Genomic DNA, 25,132 nt, shown 5'->3' with positions numbered 1-25,132 from the left:
AGTTTGAGCCTCAGCACACGGAGCTGACAGCAGATATCTCAGTGATTTGCCTCACTATAGGCTCTCCCCCAACGCCTATTTTCCCCCTACCCTGCTAAGAGGGGCACAACACCCGCATCAAGCAGAGTTAATTCAAAAAGCAAATCTGTAATTGTCTTGCATGCTGAAAATAAGCAGTTCCTTCCCTGCTTGCAGCTATATTTAGCAACCTGATCATCTAATGACATATTTTCTTACATTAAAACACAAATCGCGCAAAAAACCCAGTCCCTGTGACTCAAGACTTTGCCAGAAAAGGGAGAAGAGCTGGGGGTGGCAGGGGGTGTGGAACCCACCAAAACAACCAAAAAAAAACACAAAAGAAAAAGAAAAAAAAACCCCAAACAAATAAAATAAACTCTCCAAAGCATCACCAACAGCTTTTCCAGCAAACTAAATTAGCCTGGTTCCAGTGCTTCCTTCTTAGCATAAGAAAAGGTATAGGACAGAGAAGGAGGGTATACTAACCCTTGTCCAATCTTCTCAAAACATGTGTACTTCTTTTTTGGATCGCCCACACTCACAATACTTCCTACAAAACAAAAACAAAAACCACAAGAGGATTTTGTAAGTACTTTTTCATACACCTATAAGAACCAACTGTACTTTAAGAGCAGCCCCATGGCCACAGCGGGCTCTGCTGAGCCTCATGAACCACTTGCCAGAAATCCAGAGGCACATGGACGCCAAGGAAGTCCTCAGTTATTTACACACACACCAGCTGCGGCATTCCCCTCTCACAGGTATTTCCCCTCAGAAATGGTGGAACGCAGACATTAAGCACATTTAATCTTCCCTAGCAGCCGGTGACTGCACACTGCTAGGCACAGGATGGGTATACATAGACCTCACACATGTAAATACAATTATTTGCTGGAAACCTGCAACTTAAAGTCAACTCCAGCTTCAACACACTGGATGATCTAAGATGCCCCTGCACTGCAACATCCTCTGAATTTGGAGGCCAGGGCCTCATTCATCTTAGAGCCAACAGTCTGTTGCAAATCTAGACAAAGATTTCCCTACACCATGACAATTTCTGGCAGAACAAAAGTAATTTATAACGTTTCCATATCGGCAGGACCGTAGCCATTACTGATGCAATGACTGGGTTGCAAGACTCGGGGGGGAAGCTGAAGAGACCCTACAGAGCCAAATCTCCCCTGGCCTGGGCAATGCTCGGCTGCTCTTCCAGGAACCCAACAGTCAGTGCAGGTTTTAGCAGCAGTTGCCATGCGACTGCAGCATTGCTCTGGTTTTGGTGAGCAACCCGAGGCAATCTCAGCTCATTCTCCCCTAATGTGGCTGTTCAGACAGAAGAAAGTGTATTACTGCATCCCTCAGAGGGAAGAGCACTTTGCCTGGTGTTCTGCAACACGGGGTGGTGAGGGGCCGCTCAGACTCAAGGTGGATTTGGTATCCACGAGGAACACAATGTTTTCTGTACGAGGGGAGGGAGCTCTCAGCGCAAGGGTAGGCGGTTGGCAGGCTGCATAGATGCGCTGGAGTCCTGCGAATTGTATGGCGGGTTGCCAAGGGGTAAGCCAGAGAAGCTGACAAAAGGAGCATCACTGAAACTCAACGTTCCCTGCAAACATTAACCGACATTCATAACACCCCTACGACAGGCAGCAATTGCACCCTTCTTAAGGTGAAGAAATCAGGGCCAACAATTCCTAGAGCTCAGCCGGGAGCAAGTCTCTCTAACAGCACCAGGGTGGCTAATAGGATCAAGGGATGCAGAGCTGCATCTGAGTTGGTGTCTGCAAGTCACTCAAGCTGCCAACACATGGTGCTGCTTTTACAGAGGTCTAGGGCTGAGCCTAAACAGATGTATATTGGCAAAGAAACTGCTCATGGTCATTAGGCCAAGAAATCCAGTAGCAAGCAGAATAAGAGGAGGCTATTTTCAGACACCACTGGAGAGCAGCCAAACCCACAGGGTTTAGGGCAGACAGAGGTAAAGGAAGGGAATATGGTCCACGTTTGGAGAGGAGGGTGGGAAGAGAAATCTGACTATATAAACCCCACTGTACTATTATGGAAGCAGTGCTGTTGGCCTTGAGGACAAGCATTTCTGAACAAATGTTCGTAAACTTTCCCTCAAAGCCTAACAGGCTACAAGTTCAGACTGTGAGACAGGCAACTGTTTCCCCATGGCAGTGACAGGACAGTGCTGTAGTGACAAGAGGCAGTTGCCAATCTTGCCTTGTTTAATGCTCTCATCTGTAAAATGGGGTAATGTGTCCTACCTCCCAAAAAGTCGATGATTCATTAATGTTTGCACCAATGCTGTGTTAATGCTAAGAGGTGGAGATTTATCAGCTTCCTTTTAACCTTTGCACATCTTCAGTACGTGTAAATATATACATGCTTTAAGATTTTAGTCATTTTATTCACATGTCAAACCAAAACATGAAACGGTTGCACATCTTTGCACAAGTACAACTCCACGGCCCTCAGTGGAAAAACACCAGTTTACAACAGGATTAAACTTCATCACATATTTCTGACTAGCCCAGATCTAGAAGCTGACACCTAACAGCGGCCACTGAACTTCACACACCCATATATTTATAACAAAACCCCTCAATGCTAAAGAATCAGTTCAGCACTGAACACCACTTGCTGGAGCAAGCAAGGTGTCAGAAGGCGCATCTGCCACCCAGCACTCCTAAGAGTGGCATTTTCATTTCTCTTCATTACAGAAGTGAGTGTATTTGTATTAGAATAGCATCTTTTTCCTGCCACAGTCCCTGCTTGCCCTACCTGGTCACAAAAATGGCTTGAATCCTTAATGATACAAAGGTCCTGCTAATTAAGTGAGTGAAGCTGCTGTTTTAAAACAATGGGTATGAGTTTTCCAATAGCAAGCAGTTCCAGTTAACATGCCATCAATTCAGTCTAGGCTTTATTCAGAGGAATGAGGTACCCAGATGCCATTTTAAGTTTGTTTGTTTTTTTTTTTTTAAGTTACACCCTCAGATTAAATTTTCCTTCATCTAGCTACTAGCCTTTGCTTCATAAAATACTGACCTTTAGGGGTATACCCTCAACCGAGGAGACCAGCCTGACCGTAGGGGTGCTAACACAATTTACATCAACTGACAAGCAAGGCATGTATGCAATTAATATAGGATTAGTAGTTCAAAGAATTAGAAATGCTCTACCCCAATAAAAACTGGCCCAGGCTGAGGATAACAATCAGTTGCACGGAAGAGCTGGTTCAGCTGTTGGATATGCCACAGCATAACCCAAAAATACCAGGCAGCAGAGGAGCACTTTAGAAGACCCATGAACTGAAGGTAGGGACTGTTAAAGACACTAGGACACAACAGAGACATGTTTCTCAGAAACAACTACTAATTTGGGTACCCACACAATGTCAGGGCACTTAAAAATAACCAAGTCACTTTGTGTCATGGTATTGTGGAAGGGTGAACTTGGGGATGCATTAATTTTCTCTCCATCTTTTAGACACAGTAGGAAGCTCTGCTCACCTTACATCTAACATTTCAGTATAATCATCCACACTCCAGAGCTACAGAATATCAAGATGTGGAACAACCTCCAACTTCATAGTTAAATAGATGTTACTTATTCAGCACTTGTTTTGCAGAGCCTGAGGATCTGTAACTCCCCGGGGACTTCAGTTGGCATCACAGGTGCCTGGCTTACATTTATGCTCCCCCCCTTACATCTGCCCCCAATTTTGGCACACAGTCACAATGCAATGTCTTCAGTAAGGGATCTCAAAATGGGAATGTCAAAACATTTCAGCTTATTAAGATTTTGAGAAATCAACAAAGCAGGACCTGGAATTTAATTTAAACAAAAAACAAAAAACAAACAAAAAAAAAGGACATACTTAATTTTTCCAAGATCTCTTCATCTGACATTTTTGGCTTTTTCTTTTGTTTCTCCGTGTTCCTGACCAGCATGTCAGGCACTGTTGTGCTGTTTTCCGAGGGAGAAGAAATAGGAGAGGTCGCCACATCTCTGGTAGGAGGAGGAAGGGGGTCTATCACAGAGCGGGTGTATATCTAATTTTGTTGAGAAAAACATACATATTAATACAAATCAGATAAAGACTTAAACACTTCTATTCATCTTGTTATTGTTCTTGTTGTTGTCAGGGATGCATTTCTATAGCAACTTTGTTAACAGCTAACGTCACTAAGCAAGGACTCTCTTGTCCCTGCCATAACTAGGCAGGTGATAATACGAAGGTGCTCTGCCAGAAGGAATGGCTCCCACCTCCTCCCCCCTGCTCCCAAGAAGGGCTCAGCACCATGCCATGCAGCGTGGATGAGGAGCCACAGTCAAGACCCGACCATGACTGCAGTGGCAGGGGCTGAAGTAAGTATTTCTGCTCACAGATTTTGTGTGTTCAGGTCGTGGAGCTATCACAGGGGGTGGAGCTGCATCATCTTCATCATCTTCATCTTCAGACACTGAGGGCACTGCAGGGGTCTCAGAGACAGCCTTCACATTCTGCATGTGGTTACACAAATAGCAAAAATAAAAACCCAATCGCTTGTTATAACAAAATCACAAACATTGGATTAAGCTCCTAACAGAGACTGCATTGAAGCAAGTGCAGAAAAATAATAACCAGAACAGGCTAGCCAGTTACAATATCTGAAAAACTCAAACCCCAAAGATCCTGAGCCTTCGTGGGAAATGGAGGGGCAGGTCCAGCGCTGCCTGACACAACTGTTCAGACAGAGCTTGTCATCTGCCTGTGTGATGGCAATCCTCTTCCCAAGGACTCGAGACCCACCTGGGCTCTCTCACTGCCTTCCCAACACCCACACGGCAGACCCAGCAATTCTGGGGACAACATCTGGGTTTGGAAATATCTGTACCTATTTATGTTGCCTCTCTTGTTTTGCTGCTTGCTTCAAACCCCGATCATGCAGATTTCAGATTTCAGTCTTTAAATGTTTTAATTTGCATCAAAATCTTAATGTTTTCTCTAAATGTTGGGAGGTCAAGTTAACACCAGCTTTGGTATTGTGACTGAGAACTAAGTAATGAGAGATTTTGGAAGCAGAATCTGGTAAAATCTTTTCAAATTCCTTTCAAAATTGCTTTCTAAAAGAAAGCTTTATGAAAAATAAGACCAATTTTTTTTTTAATTATCTGGAATTTTTTGCAATACTGTGATTAGAAATCAAAGTCACTTTTAACCTTTTAAATTTGACACTAATTTTATTTGAAGTTAATGGCATCCTTTACACTACAAAGATTTCAAAATAAACTTGGCGAGATCATCAACCCACTAGACCAGTTCTGCTTCTGCATGATCAGTTCCCTAAGAGTGGCAGGGGAAAAAGTATTGAAATAAAGTTGTCTCTGAAAGAGGGGAAAACAACATAGTATTTCACTGAACCTGAAGTCACCAGCATCCTGACATATAATTGCTAAAGTGTACATAACTTAAAAGCTTAGCCTGTTAAAAGCAACAAGAAAAACCACCTATATACAGGGAATTTCCTGAGTAACCCCAAAATTAAAGGTTACCCAGTGTCTTCCAAAAACATCAGGCTATCTCCGTAGACTGGTAACTACTGCTTTTTTCAGGATTTACTTTAAAATCCAACAGCCTCAGATATTCTAAACTCCTGAGGATTGACGTACAATGACATGTAATAACGAACAATGGCAGAAACATTCTCCTTTTCTTTTCGCAGAGAATTCTAAATGGTCAGATCTGAATACGCTGCCTCCGGAAGGGAGCAGAACAAGCCAACTCTAGATAATGGCATGGCAGTGAGAAAACAAGAGATGAGGGAATTGTGGGGTTTTGTGAATCATCTTAAATTGAAAGTTTTGTTTCTTCCATCTCACACGCACATACGGCAGCGTATTGTGTCTCCTAACAAAACAAACAGGAGTGGTGCCTGCCCTGGTAAGGACAGAGTAAAGGTCAAGCAGAGAGGAGGAGAACCTTTTACTTCCTTTTCTGCTGGAGATTAGTTTGGTTAATCAACGCTAATCAACATTAGTTTTGATCAATCAGACCTTGCAGGTTAGTCATTAAACTTTGTTATATCACAGATGTTTATAGAGACATATAAAACCTGAAAGCAGAGTGTTTATCAAATTCTAGGTACAGGAACAGATCGACTTCTATGCAAATAGAACTATTTCTGTTCATTAATTCACTAATTCACTATTCACTAATAAAAGCTACTTCTGCCTACTTGATTCTCCCCCAGTTGAAAAAAGTGAAAGGAGCATGCCTGTTTGTATAAACATGTATTCACTATACAAATATATATAGTTCAGATTTTAAAACACTAAGCAAACTAAAAGTTTACATGTAGCTAACTACTTTATACAAGTTTTTAAATCCCCAAACTCGAGACAGAATGTGAATATAAGGCTTACCAACGTATTTGATGAATTGTAATCCTCTGTTGATTTATCTGAAAGAGACAGATAGTAATGCCTTTATAAGTGAGTTGTAAACGCAGCAGCAGTGGGGAGAGGAGAAAGGGACAAGCTCCCTTCGGAAGCAGCAGGAAAAAAGGCTGCTCCCAAACCTAGGCATTACATTCAGCTCCCCAGAACAAGCTGACACATGACAGATATGGGAATAGAGGGTAAAAAAATTCTGCAGATAAATGCAGGGGCCCCAAATCCCTGCTGCAGGAGGGTGGAATTTCCCAGAGCAACACCTGAATCAATACTGTCCTCCATCCATATACACAAAATATTTTCAATGGGCTAAATCACCAGTAGAGGCACTGCAGCTAGCCCAAGACCTGCAAGATGTTCAGTCTCAGCCACCTAAACTTCCTGGAACAGCAACAGAGGACCCCACGAGTCAACTGGTGGGCTTCTTGTTTGACTACCCAGGCACATATGGGGAAGATTTGTGCTTTTATCCCTGCCTGCAGCCTTCCTAATTAATACCAGTTCTGGTGACATGGCTCCATCCTCTTAAAAAGGATGCTGACCGGACCCATCCCACAGGGAAGTCTGCTGCCTCCCTGGGGCCCGGGTCAGAGACATCACTAGGAAGCTCCCTGGTCTGGTACGGTCTTCTGATTACTACCCGCTGCTGGTTATACAGGCTGGCAGTGATGAGGTTGCAGAGAGAAGTCCTGCAGTGATCAAAAGGGACTTCAGGGCACTGGGGCGACTGGTTGAAGGATCGGGAGCACAGGTAGTGTTTTCCTCTATCCCTACAGTGGCAGGGAAGGATACTGAAAGGAGCAGGAAAACACACCTGATCAACACGTGGCTCAGGGGCTGGTGCCATCGGAGGAATTTTGGCTTTTTTGATCATGGGGAGGTTTACACGGCACCGGGCCTGCTGGTGGCAGATGGAGTCCAGCTGTCTCACAGGGGGAAAAGGATCATGACTCATGAATTGGCGGGGCTCATTGAGAGGGCTTTAAACTAGGTTCGAAGGGGGAAGGGGATAAAACCAGGCTCACTAGAGATGAGCCTAGGGGTGGCGTGCCGATGCCAGGGGCGAAATCGATAGCCCAGCTCAAGTGCATATACACCAATGCACACAGCATGGGCGGCAAACAGGAGGAGCTGGAAGCCATTGTGCAGCGGGAGAGATATGACTTAGTCCCCATCACAGAAACATGGTGGGGTGACTCTCATGACTGGAGTGCTGCAATGGATGGCTATAGACTCTTCAGAAGGGACAGGCGAGGAAGGAGAGGCGGTGGGGTGGCCCTGTATGTTAGGGAGTGTTTCGATTGTATAGAGCTCAATGATTGTGATGATGATACGGTTGAGTGTTTATGGGTAAGGATGAGGGGGAAGGCCAACGAGGCAGATATCCTGCTGGGAGTCTGTTATAGACCACCCAACCAGGATGAAGGGGCGGATGAAGCGTTCTACAAGCGGCTGGCAGAAGTCTCTCAATCGCTAGCCCTTGTTCTCGTGGGGGACTTCAACTTCCCGGACGTCTGCTGGAAATACAACACGGCAGAGAGGAAGCAGTCTAGGAGGTTCCTGGAGTGTGTGGAAGACAACTTCCTGACAACTGAGCCTACCAGGGGAGGTGCCTCGCTCGACCTCCTGCTTACAAACAGAGAAGGACTGGTGGGAGATGTGGTGGTCGGAGGCCGTCTTGGGCTTAGCGACCATGAAATGATAGAATTCTCCATTCTTGGTGAAGTAAGGAGGGGGGCCAGCAAAACCGCAACCATGGACTTCCGGAGGGCGGACTTTGGCCTGTTCAGGACGCTGGTTGAGAGAGTACCTTGGGAGACGGTCCTGAAGGGCAAAGGGGTCCAGGAAGGCTGGACGATCTTCAAGAAGGAAGTCTTAAAGGCGCAGGAGCAGGCTGTCCCTGTACGCCGTAAGAAGAACGGGCAGGGAAGACGACTGGCCTGGCTGAACGGGGAGCTCTTGCTGGGACTCAGGAAAAAAAGGAGAGTTTACCGCTTGTGGAAGAAGGGGCAGGCAACTCAAGAAGAGTACAGGGATCTCGTTAGGTCGTGCAGAGAGGAAACGAGAAAGGCAAAAGCCCAGCTAGAACGCAATCTGGCCGCTGTCATTAAAGACAACAAAAAATGTTTTTACAAATATATTAATGACAAGAAGAGAGCCAAGGAGAATCTCCATCCTTTATTGGATGCGGGGGGGAACATTGTCACCGAGGATGAGGAAAAGGCTGAGGTACTCAATGCCTTCTTTGCCTCAGTCTTTAACAGGCAGACCAGTTATCCTCAGGGTACTCGGCCCCCCGAGCTGGAAGACAGGGACGGCGAGCAGGATGAACCCCCCATAATCCAAGAGGAAGCAGTCAACGACCTGCTACGCCACCTGGACGCTCACAAGTCTATGGGGCCAGATGGGATCCACCCGAGAGTGCTGAGGGAGCTGGCGGAGGTGCTCGCTAAGCCACTCTCCATCATTTATCAGCAGTCCTGGTTAACGGGGGAGGTCCCGGACGACTGGAGGCTTGCCAATGTGACACCCATCTACAAGAAGGGCTGGAAGGAGGATCTGAGGAACTACAGGCCTGTCAGCCTGACCTCGGTGCCGGGGAAGATTATGGAGCGGTTCATCTTGAGGGCGCTCACAAGGCATGAGCGGGACAACCAGGGGATCCGGCCCAGCCAGCACGGATTCATGAAAGGCAGGTCCTGCTTGACCAACCTGATCTCCTTCTATGACCAGGTGACCCGCCTAGTGGATGAGGGAAAGGCTGTGGATGTGGTCTACCTGGACTTCAGCAAGGCCTTTGACACCGTCTCCCACAGCATTCTCCTAGAGAAGCTGGCGGCTCACGGCTTAGACAGGTGGACTCTGCGCTGGGTCAAAAACTGGCTGGACGGCCGGGTCCAGAGAGTTGTGGTGAATGGAGTTACATCCAGTTGGTGGCCGGTCACGAGTGGTGTTCCCCAGGGCTCAGTACTGGGGCCAGTCTTGTTTAATATCTTTATTGATGATCTGGATGAGGGGATTGAGTGCACCCTCAGTAAGTTTGCAGACGACACCAAGTTGGGTGGGAGTGTTGATCTGCTCGAGGGTAGGAAGGCTCTGCAGAGGGACCTGGACAGGCTGGATCGATGGGCCCAGGCCAACTGTATGAGGTTCAACAAGGCCAAGTGCCGGGTCCTGCACTTCCGCCACAACAACCCCATGCAGCGCTGCAGGCTTGGGGAAGAGTGGCTGGAAAGCTGCCTGGCGGAAAAGGACCTGGGGGTGCTGGTCGACAGCCAGCTGAACACGAGCCGGCAGTGTGCCCAGGCGGCCAAGAAGGCCAATGGCATCCTGGCCTGTGTCAGAAATAGTGTGGCCAGCAGGAGTAGGGAAGTGATCGTGCCCCTGTACTCGGCCCTGGTGAGGCCGCACCTCGAATCCTGTGTTCAGTTTTGGGCTCCTCACTCCAAGAAGGACATGGAGGGGCTGGAGCGTGTCCAGAGAAGGGCAACGAGGCTGGTGAAGGGTCTGGAGAACAAGTCTTATGAGGAGCGGCTGAGGGAACTGGGGTTGTTTAGCCTGGAGTAAAGGAGGCTGAGGGGAGACCTCATCGCTCTCTACAACTACCTGAAAGGAGGTTGTGGCGAGGTGGGTGTTGGTCTCTTCTCCCAAGTAACAAGCGATAGGACGAGAGGAAAGGGCCTCAAGTTGCGCCAGGGGAGGTTTAGATTGGACGTGAGGAAAAATGTCTTTACTGAAAGAGTGGTTAAACATTGGACCAGGCTGCCCAGGGAAGTGGTGGAGTCCCCATCCCTGGAGGTATTTAAAAGACGAGTAGATGAGGCACTTAGGGACATGGTTTAGTGGGCATGGTGGTGTTGGGTCGACGGTTGGACTCGATGATCTTGGAGGTCTTTTCCAACCTCAATGATTCTATGATTCTATGATCTATGAAAAAGAGCCAAAGCAGGGATTAATATTTAGAAAGGGGAGGAGTTAGAGTTGAAAGAGAAAAGAAGTGGTGGTTGCAGGAGTCCTCCAGTGGGTAGGTAATCCATACAAAGAAGGCACAAAACCTTGGCAGCTTTGATTTTTAGAGGAATCCAGCCAGCAGTTATCAAGCACCTAGCAGCTGAGGCGTATTCCTCAATCATAGCACACGGGAGCAGAAAGACCCTCACCCCAAGCATGCATGAAACAACATCCACACCCACGCCAGAAACTGACACCGGTGCAAAATTTAGCTGCCTATTTTCTCCAGGGATTTTCATCACTAGGAACCCAACACCAGTCCTCTGGAATCTGCCTTCCAGATGCTGGCTGTAAGCTTCAGAAAACCTATGCGTTTTTGGGATTTAGCCAGTTGACTGACCTCCTTTTTTGCAGCTACACTGGGCATCAGGATTAACAGAACAGCATTTTAAAGGAAGAGGGGTGCGTGAGCAGCCAGAGAATCTCATTCACATTTTCCTTGAAAAGACAGATCTACTTGTTGATTAAACAAAAGAAACCCCACACGCAGTGACTAATGGAAAGTTGGACAAAACAGCCGTATGAGGTGATGACCGTGTACCTGTGAAACTCATGTACTTCTGGCTGTTGGAGATCTTCTTTGAGTTGTAAAACTCCAACACGTCCAGCACTGCCTGGGGGTTCTTCTTCTGCTCCGACTTGGTGATGTTGGAAGTCTGCAGCAAACGTGCCCATTGCTCCGGCATTCCCTGTGGGGAGATGTACCTCATTAGCTCAGTCAGCCTAACGTGGTTCACAGCACACACACCTGCCGCCACAGTTCTGCCACAGTTTCTGGGATTACTCAGTGCTGTGAGGGAAATAGGGAGAAAAGAGGAGAGGAAAAGAAATGAGGCGGTGGATCGATACCTTGCTAGCCACTGTCTGTGTTACAAGTCACACATTCCTCACATGGACATGCAAATGCCATACTGCTCACAGGGCTCTGGGTGAGTCCCAGGTCCCTTGAAGACCAAAACTCAAAAGACAGAAAGGAGCAGACCCAAATGCTGCAGTTCAGTAAGAGCCTCAAGGAAAAAAAAAACCTTTATGCACAGGTATACACATATTTACATATATCCAAGAAAGACTACAGAAGTAACATACACTGTATAGCATCTAGGACAATGAACATGCAACATTCACTTGGGTCTTCTTGTAGCACTAGAGTTCTTTGATAATAGTGGTTTGGTGCCTATCGTAACCAGAGCTGGGAAAGCAGAGATGTTAACCTCACATCTGAAGCTCAGAATTTCATTACAGGGACATCTTTTCAGCCAGAAAATAAATACATCTGGAGTACAACCTGACCTGTGCTTTTCACCACCAGTGAGAATAACAGTTTGTATAGACGAAGCAGCAAGCAACTGGGATCCTTTATCAATAAAGTTACCCTCCCTGTTCAAAAGGATGGCTGGATACACCACTCAGGTAATGCCCCACTGGTACATCCAGGTTAACTTGGGCAAGTCTAGAGGCTGACATGCAAAACACAACTGTACACACAATTCAGGCTAGGAGAGCAAAGTCCCTGAAAAGGAAGCATAAAGACAGCTAAAACCAGCTTGCTCACAAACAACTTCTACTGTTATTAAATACTATCTCATAATCAAATTAAGAAAAATAATATGATGAAATACAACTCTGTCTTCCTAGTACTTTGCATGTCAATTAAAAAAACGCTTAAAAGCATCTGCCATTTAGCCTTAGGACAGCACATACACATTCTGTCATAAATAGTTATGCACAGTTGTGTCTCCCCTAAAGGGGAGCTCTCAGAGCCCTATTTGGCAGACACAGACTATGCTGTAGGCCTAATCCGGCTCTAGAAGAGGAGAGGAGGGGAAGGGAGGAGAGATATACCATGTTTTGCTGGCCACAGCAGCCAAAAAAACAGGAAAGGAAAAGTTTGGTGGCAGCCTGGGCTCCTGGGATGCGCCAAGTTTGACAAACAGTCTCTCAGCGGGAATTAGTGGGTAACCTCTGCAGATGTGTTTCAAAGGAGATCAAGCTAGATGATGGTAATAGCCTTTCCAGCATTACTATATAAAAGATTAATGGTCCTGGCTCCTCCTAGCAATAAGCCAAACCACATAGTTCTCTTTTCCTCCAGATTCACTTACTGTGAATTCTCCCGTGACTGCATCAAACCCCACATGAATCGTGTGTTCAAAGTCTGAAGGGAGGGAGATCTCCGGCCGCTCTTTCTCTTTCTTTTTATTGGCTGGAAGAGAAAACAACAACAACAACAAAAATCCATAAATCCATCAAGAATTAAAATCTCCCCAGTAGCTTCCAATTTACCTATCCAACCACACCCCCTTTTGCTAGGTATCAGATTTCGATCTGGGATAGACAAACAGCAAGTTTAAAAACTTTGTTACCTCACTTTAAGAGCAGCCACAGTGAGTGGACAACAACAACAACAAAAAAATCGAAGTCCTGTAACACAGGATAAGCACACGACAAGGAAACTGATATTTTGGGTATGTCAAGTATCAACCGGTAGGGCTAGACTCAATAGCAGAAGAGCTATTTACCTAACATATTCACTCAAACTTATACAGGTCAGAGTCAAAAGCACTACAGTGGCAGTAAGTGGAAGCCATGCAGTTTTGAACACATTTTTTATTCGTTGTTTTAAGGAACTTTAAAAAAAAAAAAGTGCTGTTAAATATACAGTCACCTCTCATATTTAGACAGAGACAAAATTAACTACAAATACAGCTTATAAATTGCTTCTTTCATCTTACATCTTCAAAACAGAGTTTATGAAGAAAACCAAATATAACATGTGTGCTTCTGCTACAAAATCTTATATGAGCAAAACCATTTATATTTTCCTGCTCACAAAATGAACTAAACATGGTTTCAATAACAAGCTTTGAAGATACAGAGCAAGAGGGCAGAATCTGGCAGGTGAGGAGCAGAAGTCATGAAGAAACAGGAAAGGAAATAAATCAAAGCAGATGCACCCTGCAAATTTTCAAGTCAGGTCTTCAACCAACATTATCATTATGCCTTGGATTAAGTTCATCCATATTTATGACGTTTTAAAGACTCCATCTTCCTTTTAATATTTACTGTATTCAAGAAATTGAGATCAGTTTAAGGAGGAACCACATTCTACTCGGATTTGCTGCTGCTTGCGGTTATAAAATAAGCAGAGCCAGGAGAAGGTGACTAAACCACTTATGTTTCCCAGCTGCTACCTTTTGTATCTAAAGCCAAATAGAATTTGTTTCGTGGTTGACATTCCCCAGTGCATTTTTGGCAACATGAATGCCAAACCCCAGGTATTTCAGAAACCTGTGAGGCTAATGCTCAATATTAGAATTATTTAAGACACTGCTGGTGGTTAGTTGTGTAGAGATGGTCAGAGCTTGCCCCAAAGAACCGAAATCCTGTTTCCCTCAGTGCCAGCTCTGGCACTGTTCTCTGCGTCATTACAGAGTTACTGTTGCACAGAGTAATTTTGGAGAAAGAAAAGGATCAGATGCTCCATTTGGGACATGAAGATGGAACAGATTGTTTTCGATCCCTCTTTCAAACAAAGGGAACGGGGGAAGCTGAATCGCAGAAGAGCGACAGAGTTGCCAAGGGGAAGGAGGAGAGAAAGCTGCCATGCTGGAGGAGCCATCACAGAGGGGGGAGCTAGAAGGAGACAGAAGCAGCTGCTGGTTAGCAGATGGTGAGCATCTGCAGCACGGAGGCCTGCCAAAGAAGGAACAAGCAGCTGCATCCAGCAGGTATACAGAAAAAGCTGGATGCACTAGCAGTGGACGGAAAGCAAGAGGAAAAGAGATGCAGAGGGAGCCATCAGAGGCACCATATTCTACAGGCCTGTCTACCGGATCAGTCCATTTCTTCAAGCCAAAGAGTAAGGTGTCAGCTCAGCCTAGAAGCCCGTCACTCAGGTGAGGAGGAAGAGGGCACCTGTACCAGCACCACTATGCAGGAGTGCTGCACGGATGATTCACGCACACACAGACGGTCCAGGACAACTGCCCCAGTAGAATTGAACGTATCCCTAAAAAAGCTAAAGGGTATTAAGACGCTATCCAGAAGTCAATACACTTAAGTGTTTTTTTTATTTCTGCATTCAGACAGCCTGAGCTCCCTGCCACACACCCAAATCCCAATAAACTTCTCTGCAACCAAACGTTCCAGTATCCATTCTACCAGCAAACTTGAGATGACTGCTGACTGCTAACTTATCCAAAGCAGGAGACGGTGGCCTGAACGAGCCTCAGCTACACAGAACAGTAAAAACAGTTCTGGAGGGACTGATTAAATAACATAATCACCTCTGTCACATCAAAACTCCAGCGCTCTGTTCATGTTCAACACATAGGTCGAACATTCACCATCATGGGAACGCACATGAAGCTGGCACATGAATTCAGAGATTTTCCTCCAGCAGTCTCAGAGGACAATGAACTTCAGAAGCTTTTGATCCAAAATCTGACAGATCTAAAAGCCTAAACATATTAAACCATTAATAACATAATTGCTTTTTGCAGCAGATATTTATGTCATAGCAGGAGATACAAGACAAAAAGAATTAAAGAGATGGGCACTCCCAATCTTGCTAAACACTTAATCCCCCCTCTACAGTGATTATATTATCCTTGCAATGAGTCAAAAGCCTTGAAGAATCTTAAAATAAAAAATAAATAAAAGATAAATCATATCTCTGATTAAGAAGGCCTACCTACCACCAAGTGCTTTATTCCCACAAACACCTTACTACCTTCTCATTCAAAACCTCACACGTTTGACACCGTTACAAGAGCCACCCATAAAGTTTCCTTGTGATGCTCTGGCAACTTGAGCTACAACTAGGAAGCACGATGTCCCACAGTGAAGTGGGGGTTTGAATGTGCCACCTTCAAACCAAATTCATACCCTCAACTAGGACACCGCTGAGCCCAAGAAACTTCAGATGTTCACAACTCCTGTTGAAAGCAACAAGTCACGCAAGCTCTGCATCCATTTGGATAGGACCCATCCAGTATTAAGCCAACAGGTTGTTTAAATACCAGTTTTGGGGTTTAGGCTGGGACAGAGGAAATCAGGACTATAAATTACACCCTAAATTTTGCAGGCTGAGCATGACACCTCCAGAACAGCCTGGCAAGGGGACATAGCTCTATGGAAGAGTGCAAACATGAATGAGGCCCAGGATTTAAGCCCCATGTGTCCTTTACACCATGGCTCTGTTCATGCACAGGGGTAGCGCAATGGAAAAGACACTTTCCAAAGCGCCTTCAGCTAGAACTGCCCTTCTTGACCCAGTGACCTGTAAAGGACGCCCTCAGGATGCCCCCCCTTTATTGGCCTCCCCTCTGATCTGGGCCCACAAGCTCTCAACAGGTCTGTCGCCTGCTCCACAGCAGGACTCTATGTGTTTGAACTGCACCTTTGCATAAAGCACAATCCCTTCACCCCATCTTTCCCACCCACGCTTCATAAAGTGCCTGCTCCAGTACTGTCCATATTTGCTAGCAAAATTTGCCCATGTCCATATTTGCTAGCAAAATTAATCGCCAAGCATTTCAGATCTTTGCAGGCTCTTTGCAACCCCAGCAGAGGTTAAGGACAAATCCCTGGCTTCCCTGAGTAAGGATCCAAAGGTCATGGATTTGCCCAAAATTACATTCCTCTAACTGAATGGAAACCAACTCCCCGTTTAGTCCAGCCAAACTAACAAACAACACCCAAATTATTTCAGGCACAAACCAAAGAGACTGTCTGAACACCTGGGAATTTCATTAACGTTAAGCAGCAGGAGGCACTGGGAATTTAATTGTCATCATGAGATTAGAAGAAGTTTTTATAAGATTAAAATCAATCAATCAATCTGAAGTGAAGGTGACAGTGTTAAAGGTATTTTTCGCTCAACAGGAATTAGAGGACAAGCAACCATTCTCGTTTGGGCAGGTGTATTGCAACAGAAGGCTCTGCTGGGCTTGGCTAAACAAAAATCTCTCATGTCTCGAAGCATCTGCCACGTTGGCCAATCTTCAGTAAACGCAGGCATCTTCAAATCAGCGGCAGCCCGTCTGCTGATTTTACCCAAACCGTTCACTTTTGCAGCTCTCCTTTAAAATCCAGTTCAAACTAGCATTTCAGGTTGTATTTCTTCTACTCTCTTACAAATTTCAGGTGGTTTCTTTGTTCTCTGCAACTGCTGAGCATAGAGATTTAAAAACCCCACTCCCTTAAGTAAGCTGACACAAAAATCCTGCAGCTCTTCAGGATTAATACTCATAATGGCAAGTTCTAACCAAGATCCGGCAAACTTTTAACATGGAGTTCATGGGTTTCTGGATTGCAGAATCAAAAATCCATGTTTGTAAAACAATCCAAAGTTGCTGAAGGTATCATAATAATAATAATAATGAATGCTGCAATATTTTGTAGAAAGTAAACCTAGATCTTGCTTATTTAAATTAGTGGAAGTATCACTCCAATTAGACTTTTCGCTAACAAATATTAAGGAGGCAGCCTCCCTCCTGAAGCCCAGGAAGTTGAAGATACCTAGGCTTGACTTTAGTTATCCAGTGTCCAGATACCATTGCAATGCAGACTCTATAAAAAGCTGATGTATTAGAAAGAAGAACTCCAAAAAATAGGTCAGATATAAAAAGAAACCAGCACATATTAGGGGACGGAGACTTTTTTCCTTACATCCCTTCAAAAGATTCATATGTGAGAGAGAGAGGTTTTTAAAATATCCTGATCTTAAAAATTAGAATTTCATGTATAGTTCACAGTTCTTATCTCCATTTCCATCTGTTACAGTCCCTATAACAGGAGAAAATTCCTTCAGTTCACAAGAAACGTGCAAGAATTTGCAGTAATGGATTATTCTTAACAGCAAGTAGACAATGCCTGACCCAAACACTAGAACAGAGTAAGTGACCATGCAGTAACATATGACAGGACTGGCAGAAGATGGCCTGTTAGTCATGCTTAACTCAAATTATTTGCTGTTTAAAACAACAAACAAGCAAAAGACCTCCCCCCGCTCCCCACCAAAGGAATTGCCAATGCCAGCTTTAAATGGCCAGCTGGTAATTGGTACAAAAATTTATGTTTTTCAAGACCATTAAGGACAAGTCAGGCTGGGAAGTGGCAGAGCTAGTCCCAGTATTCAGGGACACTGTTCTCGTAATTTAAGGGGAAGGGAAAAAAAGGCGCAAAACAGAGTAAGTGGGATGGATTAAATGTGGCAGGATTAATCATTAGAAAAAAACAGATCTACAGCCAGCACCTTATGTACCCCAAAATGACCAAGACAGTTGTGCAGGAAACAAACACACAACATTTTCTAAAACCTAAACCATTACTAAGCATCAGGTGCTTAACTAAGGTCATTCAGAGCAACATTCAGACAGGAGGTTTATAAGAAGAGACAAAATACTGTACTTTTATCTCCTGGTAAAATAGATCGGTAAAATCGGTCCTTCCTTTTCTTTTCTTCTGGGTTGGGAGGCAAAGGTTTTGAGCCATGGTTTAAAGTCCCAGCATCTTTGCTTCCCGATCCAATCATAGTGCTGGTATTTCTCATCGGAGGAGCAGGCGGTTTGTCTTCTGTTTCAACTCCATTGTTAGACATCTTCAGTTGGGGAGGCCGTTACTAGGAATAGGAAAAAGAAATAAGAAGCCTTATTTATTTATTTATTGTAAACTAGAATCACACACTGTCAAATAAACCACACGCAGGTGTTTGCAGACTAGCCTGTAACCTCGTATCAACACAGACCAAGGGTCAGCGTGACAAATTCTACTCAAGCTCCATATTTTTTCTGTTAACAAGACTATGTTCAAGCGTTTTGAGTTATTGATCATCAGGAAAAGCCTATTGCAGGATACAGCCAATTCTCAAGCAAACCATGGAGCAGAACTGTAGGGTGGGAAGGAAGAGCAGTAAATACCAGGTAGCAAAGATAGCCAAGAGGAGCCAACAAGTTGCCGAGCTCATAAGACCTCTCAGATCCATGCTAGTTCCACTAAAAAAAACTACGTCAAAAGGTTTGTATCAGTCTCCAGCACAGCATGATGCAGAAAGACTGAAGTTTGCACTCGAAGAGTTTTGATGCAGCCGCTCAGGTTCCTTTGCCAAAAAGCTGCTGGACTGGTTCAGAGGCAGAGATGGCGGGGAAGCTGCAGAGCTGTACCCACGTCATCTCAGATGCAGTGCTGCGGCCCTCGCTAGTCCCAAGCCAGCCCTGGCCTTTCCACAGTAGCAGCACGCTTCAGGCACAATTCAAACCGCCGGAAAGCTGACTGCATTTTGTTCTGTTGGAAGGGTCAAACAAAACTAGATCCCCAACACACACATAAATCCTTAAGTAAATAATCCCTGCTGTGCGGATTTAAAGACGGAAGCTTTGGAACGGGGTAATAGATTATTCTGCAACAACTAGCATGTTCCACCCAAATGAGATCAGCATTACTCCAGACACAGCCTGGCTGCAGCGAGATCCTTCTGGAAACTGGAATTCATCTGCATTATATTCTCAAAAGAAAGTTGGGAGTTAACTGCAGAACAAAAACCAAAGCAGGAACAGTTTCTGTTTGGGTGGAAAAAAGCAATTCAACTGCTTTACGAATTTCACAAGCAGTAAGGGAAGATGTCTCGCTCAGGGAGAATTACTGGGTGGCAGAAAGTCAAAAACGGTTTGCTCTCTGCAAGTGAGAAGTCCAGTTTCAAGGCCGAGATCGCTGCTGGCTTCCAGGGAGCTGCTTTTCCATAGCCTGGACTCAGAGGAACCACACTGGGTCACACTCCAAACAGATCTCACAACCACACGATGGTTCTACGACCACACAACACCAACCTGCCAGTCTTCAAAGTCTTCTGTGGCCAAGCTACTGATGCTCAGTGTTAACTGGAAAGATTTGGACCCAGGGCACACGGCTCTCGCAGCTGCAGGGAGCTAAGAAAGGCAAATGCTGCTCGCAGAAGGCACTCAGCTGCAACACGTTAGACTTCACTGAAAGCAGCGGTTCCCTAGCTGTTGCCTACCAAGCTGTGGCTGGTCTGCAGCTCCACCTTTTCCTCCACTTACTTGGTTCCCGGTTTCTTCACACTTGCTCTTAAACAGGAGGGCTGGCAGTATTGTGCAGCCCAAGCCTTCACACACAGGGAGCTTTGTAAGAGGTTTGACCCCAGCCCCGCTTCCTCCCAACAGAACTGTGCAACGGAATTTTAAATGATGGACTAGCATTTGGGGTACTGATTTTAATGGTGGGACAGTTTTGGCATTTGGGAGGGGTGGGGGGAAATTAGCTGTGCATTTGTCTGGGCGTGTTCTGGCATGTGCCCTGTGCATCTCCCATCACTCATGCTTCAGCCTCATGCCATTCTCCAGTATAAAACAGAGCAGAACTAAGCGACAGCTGGAGTGCCAGCCATGAAGTGGTGCAAACAACTACCCTCCCTGTCTAAGCAGTAGAAAAAAGTCTAAACTAAAACCCAACTGGTAAACCTGGCAGCCACTGCTGCGCACATACCTTGTGCAACATGAAGATATTGAGGCCTCACTGATGGGCTTTGCACATCGCAGTGTCAGTGGCTGGTACTGAACTGGCACAACTAAAGCATTTGAAACGACATTAGCAGAAGTGCCACAGAAGACCTGCATTCTTTGCATTGATGCTTATTTAACTATGAGAAAGCAAATTGCTGGGAGGGTGCTAGGAATATGCTGCAACTAGGGAAGCAGAAGGAAAATGAACATTAGCAGCTCTGTGCCTGCCAAACGGCCCTCCCCAGGAGCGGGCACCACATTTGCTGCTGTAACACCCTGGTTTACCCCCACAGGCGTTTGAATAAAGGTGTATCCAAAGATTCCCCTCCGGCCAGACTTCCTGGAGCTGCAGGCATGCCTGAGACGGCAGGGGAGACTGCTTTCTTGCTGGGTCCCTCTCCCACGGAGCAGAGAGGTGAGTAGGTGAGAATCGGTGCTTGCTACCTGCTGTCAGAGGCACAGGACTAAGCAGGGGACAGAGTAGAGTTTACTGTGTTGGGGAACAGATGCAACATCAGACCGAAGGGCGGTACAAGGAAGAGAATAGAGCAGCATGTGGCTCCAGGCTGGAGAAAAAGAAGTGAGAAGAGGAAGAACCCCCCCACAGATAACAGGCAGAGGCTGGCCTAGTGCTGGGGGAAGGAAACAGAACATAAAGGGGGGGGGAAAGGACCATGAAAACATAAGAAAAACCTTTGGATGTCAAGCATCCTCACTCTCAGTTCCACCAGTGCAAAACCCCAGGGACATCTGCTCACAGTTTCTTCAATATAAGAGGGTTTTTCAAAATCCCTCAGTTGGAAAGAATAGAGCGCAAGTGAATTACTGTTTTACTGCAGGGCTAGAAACACTGGCAGTACAAGCTCTTGTTTATCTTACATTATTCTCTGAATGAGCAAGTAACTGCTGAGAAGTTACATAGTTTAACAAACAATATTATTTTACACCTATTTGGTAACTGCAACTTTCATGTGGGCAAAGCATACAGTACACCCTCTCCTTTCTTCTCCATTGCTGAAGCTCCCAGACCTTTCTCCTCATCAAAGTCTTATGTTTGGAGTTACAAGAGCTATTTAATCTGTTTGGAGACGGGGGATGAGATAAATCCTTCAACCCCCAAAATTAAGAGACTGGTTCTACAGAAGTTATCCCCTGCAATAGCAGCACTATCCTAGAGGGTTCCCAAAAGCCTTTTCCCACTATATATTTAAAAGGGAAAACAAAAAACCTGCTTACGCGAGTCCTCCCACTGTGATAGAGATACAATCTATCCCCAAACTCAACATCATTATACTTTAAACTTCTGTTGGCTTCAAAGTATGTGGATGAAACCCCGTCCTGACAGAATTACGCACACCTCTCCAGGGCTTTACAGCACAGCTGAGAGCCCGGAGCACAGAGCCATACCGACTGGTTACAGAGGCAGCCGTCTCCCTCACCATAGCCTAGCTGACTGTGCAAATTCTCTTCTTCCTAAAATAATCTCCTGCCAATCCACATGTAAGCAGGCTTTGAACAAACCCCCTTGCGTAGGCCCTGCTCAAATTCAGAGCACCAGGCAATTGCTTCACCAGGCAGCATAACATCAGCGCTACGACACTGAAGTGAGTCACTCTGCTCGGCGCGATCCATCCTAACAGGAATGCAAAATATCACCGAACTGAGTTACTTCCTTCTTCACACCAGTGACTGCGCTTTGAGAAATTTATCTTATGTTTCCATGGTATGGTTAAGTGAACAGTGGAAGCAATGAAACAGCACGTGAACTTTTCAACTGCAGTCAGATGAGGGAATACATTTTAGCTGCAGACAGAATTATTCTCAACTACTATATATATATATATATATAAAAATACCAGCACTCAAACCAAACCCCCCAGACACCACTAGGAAGGCATAGTCATGATGTAGGACTATTGTTTCTGCAGCCGTTTAGGAGTACTGAAAGTTCGGGTTGTTTCAGCACACAGTACTTAGGAAAATAAAAGTTTTATTACTGCAACCTATGACTGCCATAAGTCAAATTACAGAGGCCTTCAAATGCTCCCTGCCCCTCCCCATCAACTTTTGAAGCCCATTAGCTAAATTAGATTACCCCAGCCTCAACAGAGTCAAACAGCAGACCTGACAAACTCTCCTTTCACACCTACAAAACACTTCTGCAGACAGGAAGGAGTGACAGACAACCACGCACAAGGGGAGAAGAGACTCAGGAAACCACTTGGCTGTTCAAGATGGAGCAAGTGGAGGTACTGAACAGAAGATGGCACCCACAAGTGCCAACAGCAGCGTCCAAGAGTTCAGAGTACACAGACGTGCAAAGATCCGCGCAGGTCTGCTGATCTGCGTTAAGTAGATATGGCTCAAAACCATGACGTTTATGCCTGTAGCTTTCCTGTAATACAGGCACAGGCTCCTGAGCTGTTCATCTAGCAGAGTGGGACCCCAACATATGTGGAGCCTTCTGGAACTACTGTGGGTAACACACACACACACGAAAAAAAAAAAAAGAGAACAAAAGATCCTCTATGTATGTCATTCTTCCTTCTGGTAAACCACATCATTTCAAACCTGATGCTCCACGCTGAACTGTAAGTTTCTATCAAGCTGGTAGTGTTTTCTTTGCATTCTTTAGCAAGACAGGCAGATGACTGATTGCTAAAACAGAAAGCAATTAAAAAGTCAGAGGAGCTGAAACCTACGCTACAGTAGATGCCATAAAGATAACTATGTCCAATGCATACTAATTGCTGGAGTCAACATGAAAATTCATAAAAGAGCCATCTATAATTCATGCAGTCTGGCAAGACAGTAGCTGTAAGTTACTCACTACAACTTACAGATGAATAAACTATACTAAACAAGAGAGGGGGGAAGGAGGTGCTCAGCAACTGTTTTTCCCTTTCTGCCTACTACCAGAAGGAAATCTCACATTTTTCCAAGATGCTATTTCTTCTGTTGTTGCCAGGGTGAGGAAAGGGTATCTTCCCCACAAAAAAGGCAGAAGGAGTCTTGACCTTTAATTGAGTCGATCCTGATCAGAACAAGTGTTTTACCTCTGCACCAGTATCCCTGCACTCTTCCACGCCATGGCTGGAGATCGCTCATGCACACACACAGTTAAAATCTCCTTCTTCCTCCTTGCATTGCCCTGGTGGGAAGGAGCAGGGGCCGTCCCCTGCTCTGTTCAAACACATTGCAAGCAGCAGATTCCTCCCCGTGTGTCACGCTTTCCTCCAAATCCCAGAAGAAAATTAACGAGAGAGTTTACCAGCTGGGTTTCAACACAGGATTAAAAGACACTCATTCATTTTTTCTTTATTACTTTACATGGGACTAAGTCTCAAACACAGTCTCACATTGAAGGAAAGGCACCCCACACATGTTCCACCTGAAAAAGAGGCAAGAGGTATCCTTTTCCTCCACCCGACAGCGGATGTGATCTGGGACACACGCTGTCACAGAAGAGGGCAGCAGCAATACACACACCCTGAAGGAGGACAGACTGATCGTCACATTTAGAGGTGATTAAAAAAAAAAAAAAAAAAAAAAAGGAACTGTAGCATCTAGCTGTCTCCCCAGCCAGTTACTGCACATCTGAGTGCTGTGCAAGTGTGCCAATTAAACAAAAAAAAGTGAAGGGCCATCAGTGCATCAGCCCAGACCCAACATTTACATGTGAATTAAAAAAAAAAAAAGGTTTTCATAAAGTTCTAATAAATAAAGAATTACAAAACAGCACTGTTTGCTCATCTATCTTTAGAATTTACCTGTTAGACCCCTGCAGGTGCTGCCAACACCTAGACATGCAAATGGAATCGCTAAATTAAATGAAACAATAATCACTAAAAATAAGTACACATTTAGAAGAGAACGTATCCACTGTTACAGCCAGAGTGGGTGGGTGAGGAGGGGGAAGGGAGACACGCTCTCATGGCAGACGGCCAACTACTGGTTGCAGTCTTGCTCCACTGCAGGCATTATTTCCATAGTGCTAGACATACAGGATGACTGACCAGTTACAACTCAACAGGAATGCTGGAGGACTCCATGGCTTGGAATTTTAAAAGCCAAAAGACTGGAGGGTCCCTTTAAAAAAAAGCCTTTAATTCAACCCCAACTGTTTGGGCTAAATGCAAGAACTGCCAGGTGGGATTCCCCGGCCTGTATTTTGCAGGAGGACACGGACACCACTGCAGCAGGCACTAATTCTGGGCAGGAGAGCTGCAAAATCTCTTCCTGAGCAGATATACATGCTAACCCATCTTACTGCACAGATATGCTTCTAAAGAACAGACTAATTATAATCGCTCGATTCCTAGCAACAGAGCAGAGTTCTCCTTTCACTCAAGTTAAAGAAGCTTCTTTCTGTTTTGTTTTAAATAATCAAGGTCCAGCTTTCGCCAGCCTCCACGGTGTGGGCCTGTGCACGGCTGCTGACAGTAACCCAGACACACACAGGATTTCAGTACGACTGAGGCAGGTCAAGCCCTTTCCACCAGATTAGGCTTGAATGCAAAACTGCAGAGGCAACGCCAGCTTAAATCGCCATGCTTCAATTTAGCTTTGGTTGTTTCACGACTAACTGGCAGTGTCAAACAATAACCATTTCGCAGTCAATGCCAGCGATGCCCCAGTACCAGGAGTACACGATGAACTCACCTTACTTGTGCTCCAGCTGGGTAGCTCAAGCTTTGAGAGCTGCAGAGACTAGCTCCAGCTGTTCCCATCCCCGGGGCAGCAGCCTGCTCATTTTGACCTAGCACTTACCCCATTCTAACAACGCTTTTAAACAGCCCAAGAGAAATAAATTGCATCCATATTTAAAAAAAAAAAAAAAAAAATCCAAGCTGAGATAGAAGGAACCAAGAGTATAATTTTTAAAACTTCTCGGCCCACAAATCATTCTCCTTATTTCCTCATCTCCAGAAGTGCTGTCTCCCCTCCCCCAGCTACATGCCTGAACAAGCAAGTTCGCTGTTGCAGACGTCAGTACAGGCTCCGTTTTCCAGCGCAGTATGGAACAGCCTTGGCTCTGGTTCCACTTTTGCTCACAGGAAGGCAGGGCTTCAATCACACAAGTCAAAGTAGTGACTGGAGTCAGAGCTTGCTTAGCAGGGTGGGAAAAATAAAGG

The 25,132-nt window shown here is 45.3% G+C and overlaps 1 protein-coding gene across 12 annotated transcripts in view; it reads right to left on the bottom strand.

The window, feature by feature from the left end:
• The window catches only part of PAK1 (p21 (RAC1) activated kinase 1), a 108,035-nt gene that overhangs the window by 20,310 nt on the left and 62,593 nt on the right, over positions 1 to 25,132 (bottom strand). For 11 of the 12 annotated variants that reach the window (XM_076328460.1, XM_076328461.1, XM_076328458.1 and 8 more), the window contains 7 exons: positions 17,890 to 18,100; positions 12,579 to 12,679; positions 11,018 to 11,165; positions 6,436 to 6,473; positions 4,417 to 4,533; positions 3,908 to 4,082; positions 508 to 571 (listed from right to left, as the gene is read on the bottom strand). In XM_076328460.1, coding sequence (XP_076184575.1) covers positions 508 to 571; positions 3,908 to 4,082; positions 4,417 to 4,533; positions 6,436 to 6,473; positions 11,018 to 11,165; positions 12,579 to 12,679; positions 17,890 to 18,079 — 833 coding nt within the window. In that variant the 5' untranslated portion in view covers positions 18,080 to 18,100. Of the gene's footprint in view, positions 1 to 507; positions 572 to 3,907; positions 4,083 to 4,416; positions 4,534 to 6,435; positions 6,474 to 11,017; positions 11,166 to 12,578; positions 12,680 to 17,889; positions 18,101 to 19,304; positions 19,371 to 25,132 lie in introns of those variants that run through there. The other variant, XM_076328464.1, reaches the window with a different exon arrangement.

Source organism: Aptenodytes patagonicus, chromosome 1, assembly GCF_965638725.1.
Source record: "Aptenodytes patagonicus chromosome 1, bAptPat1.pri.cur, whole genome shotgun sequence".
Lineage (NCBI taxonomy): Eukaryota > Metazoa > Chordata > Aves > Sphenisciformes > Spheniscidae > Aptenodytes > Aptenodytes patagonicus.
This window is presented reverse-complemented; position numbering and strand designations above follow the sequence as displayed.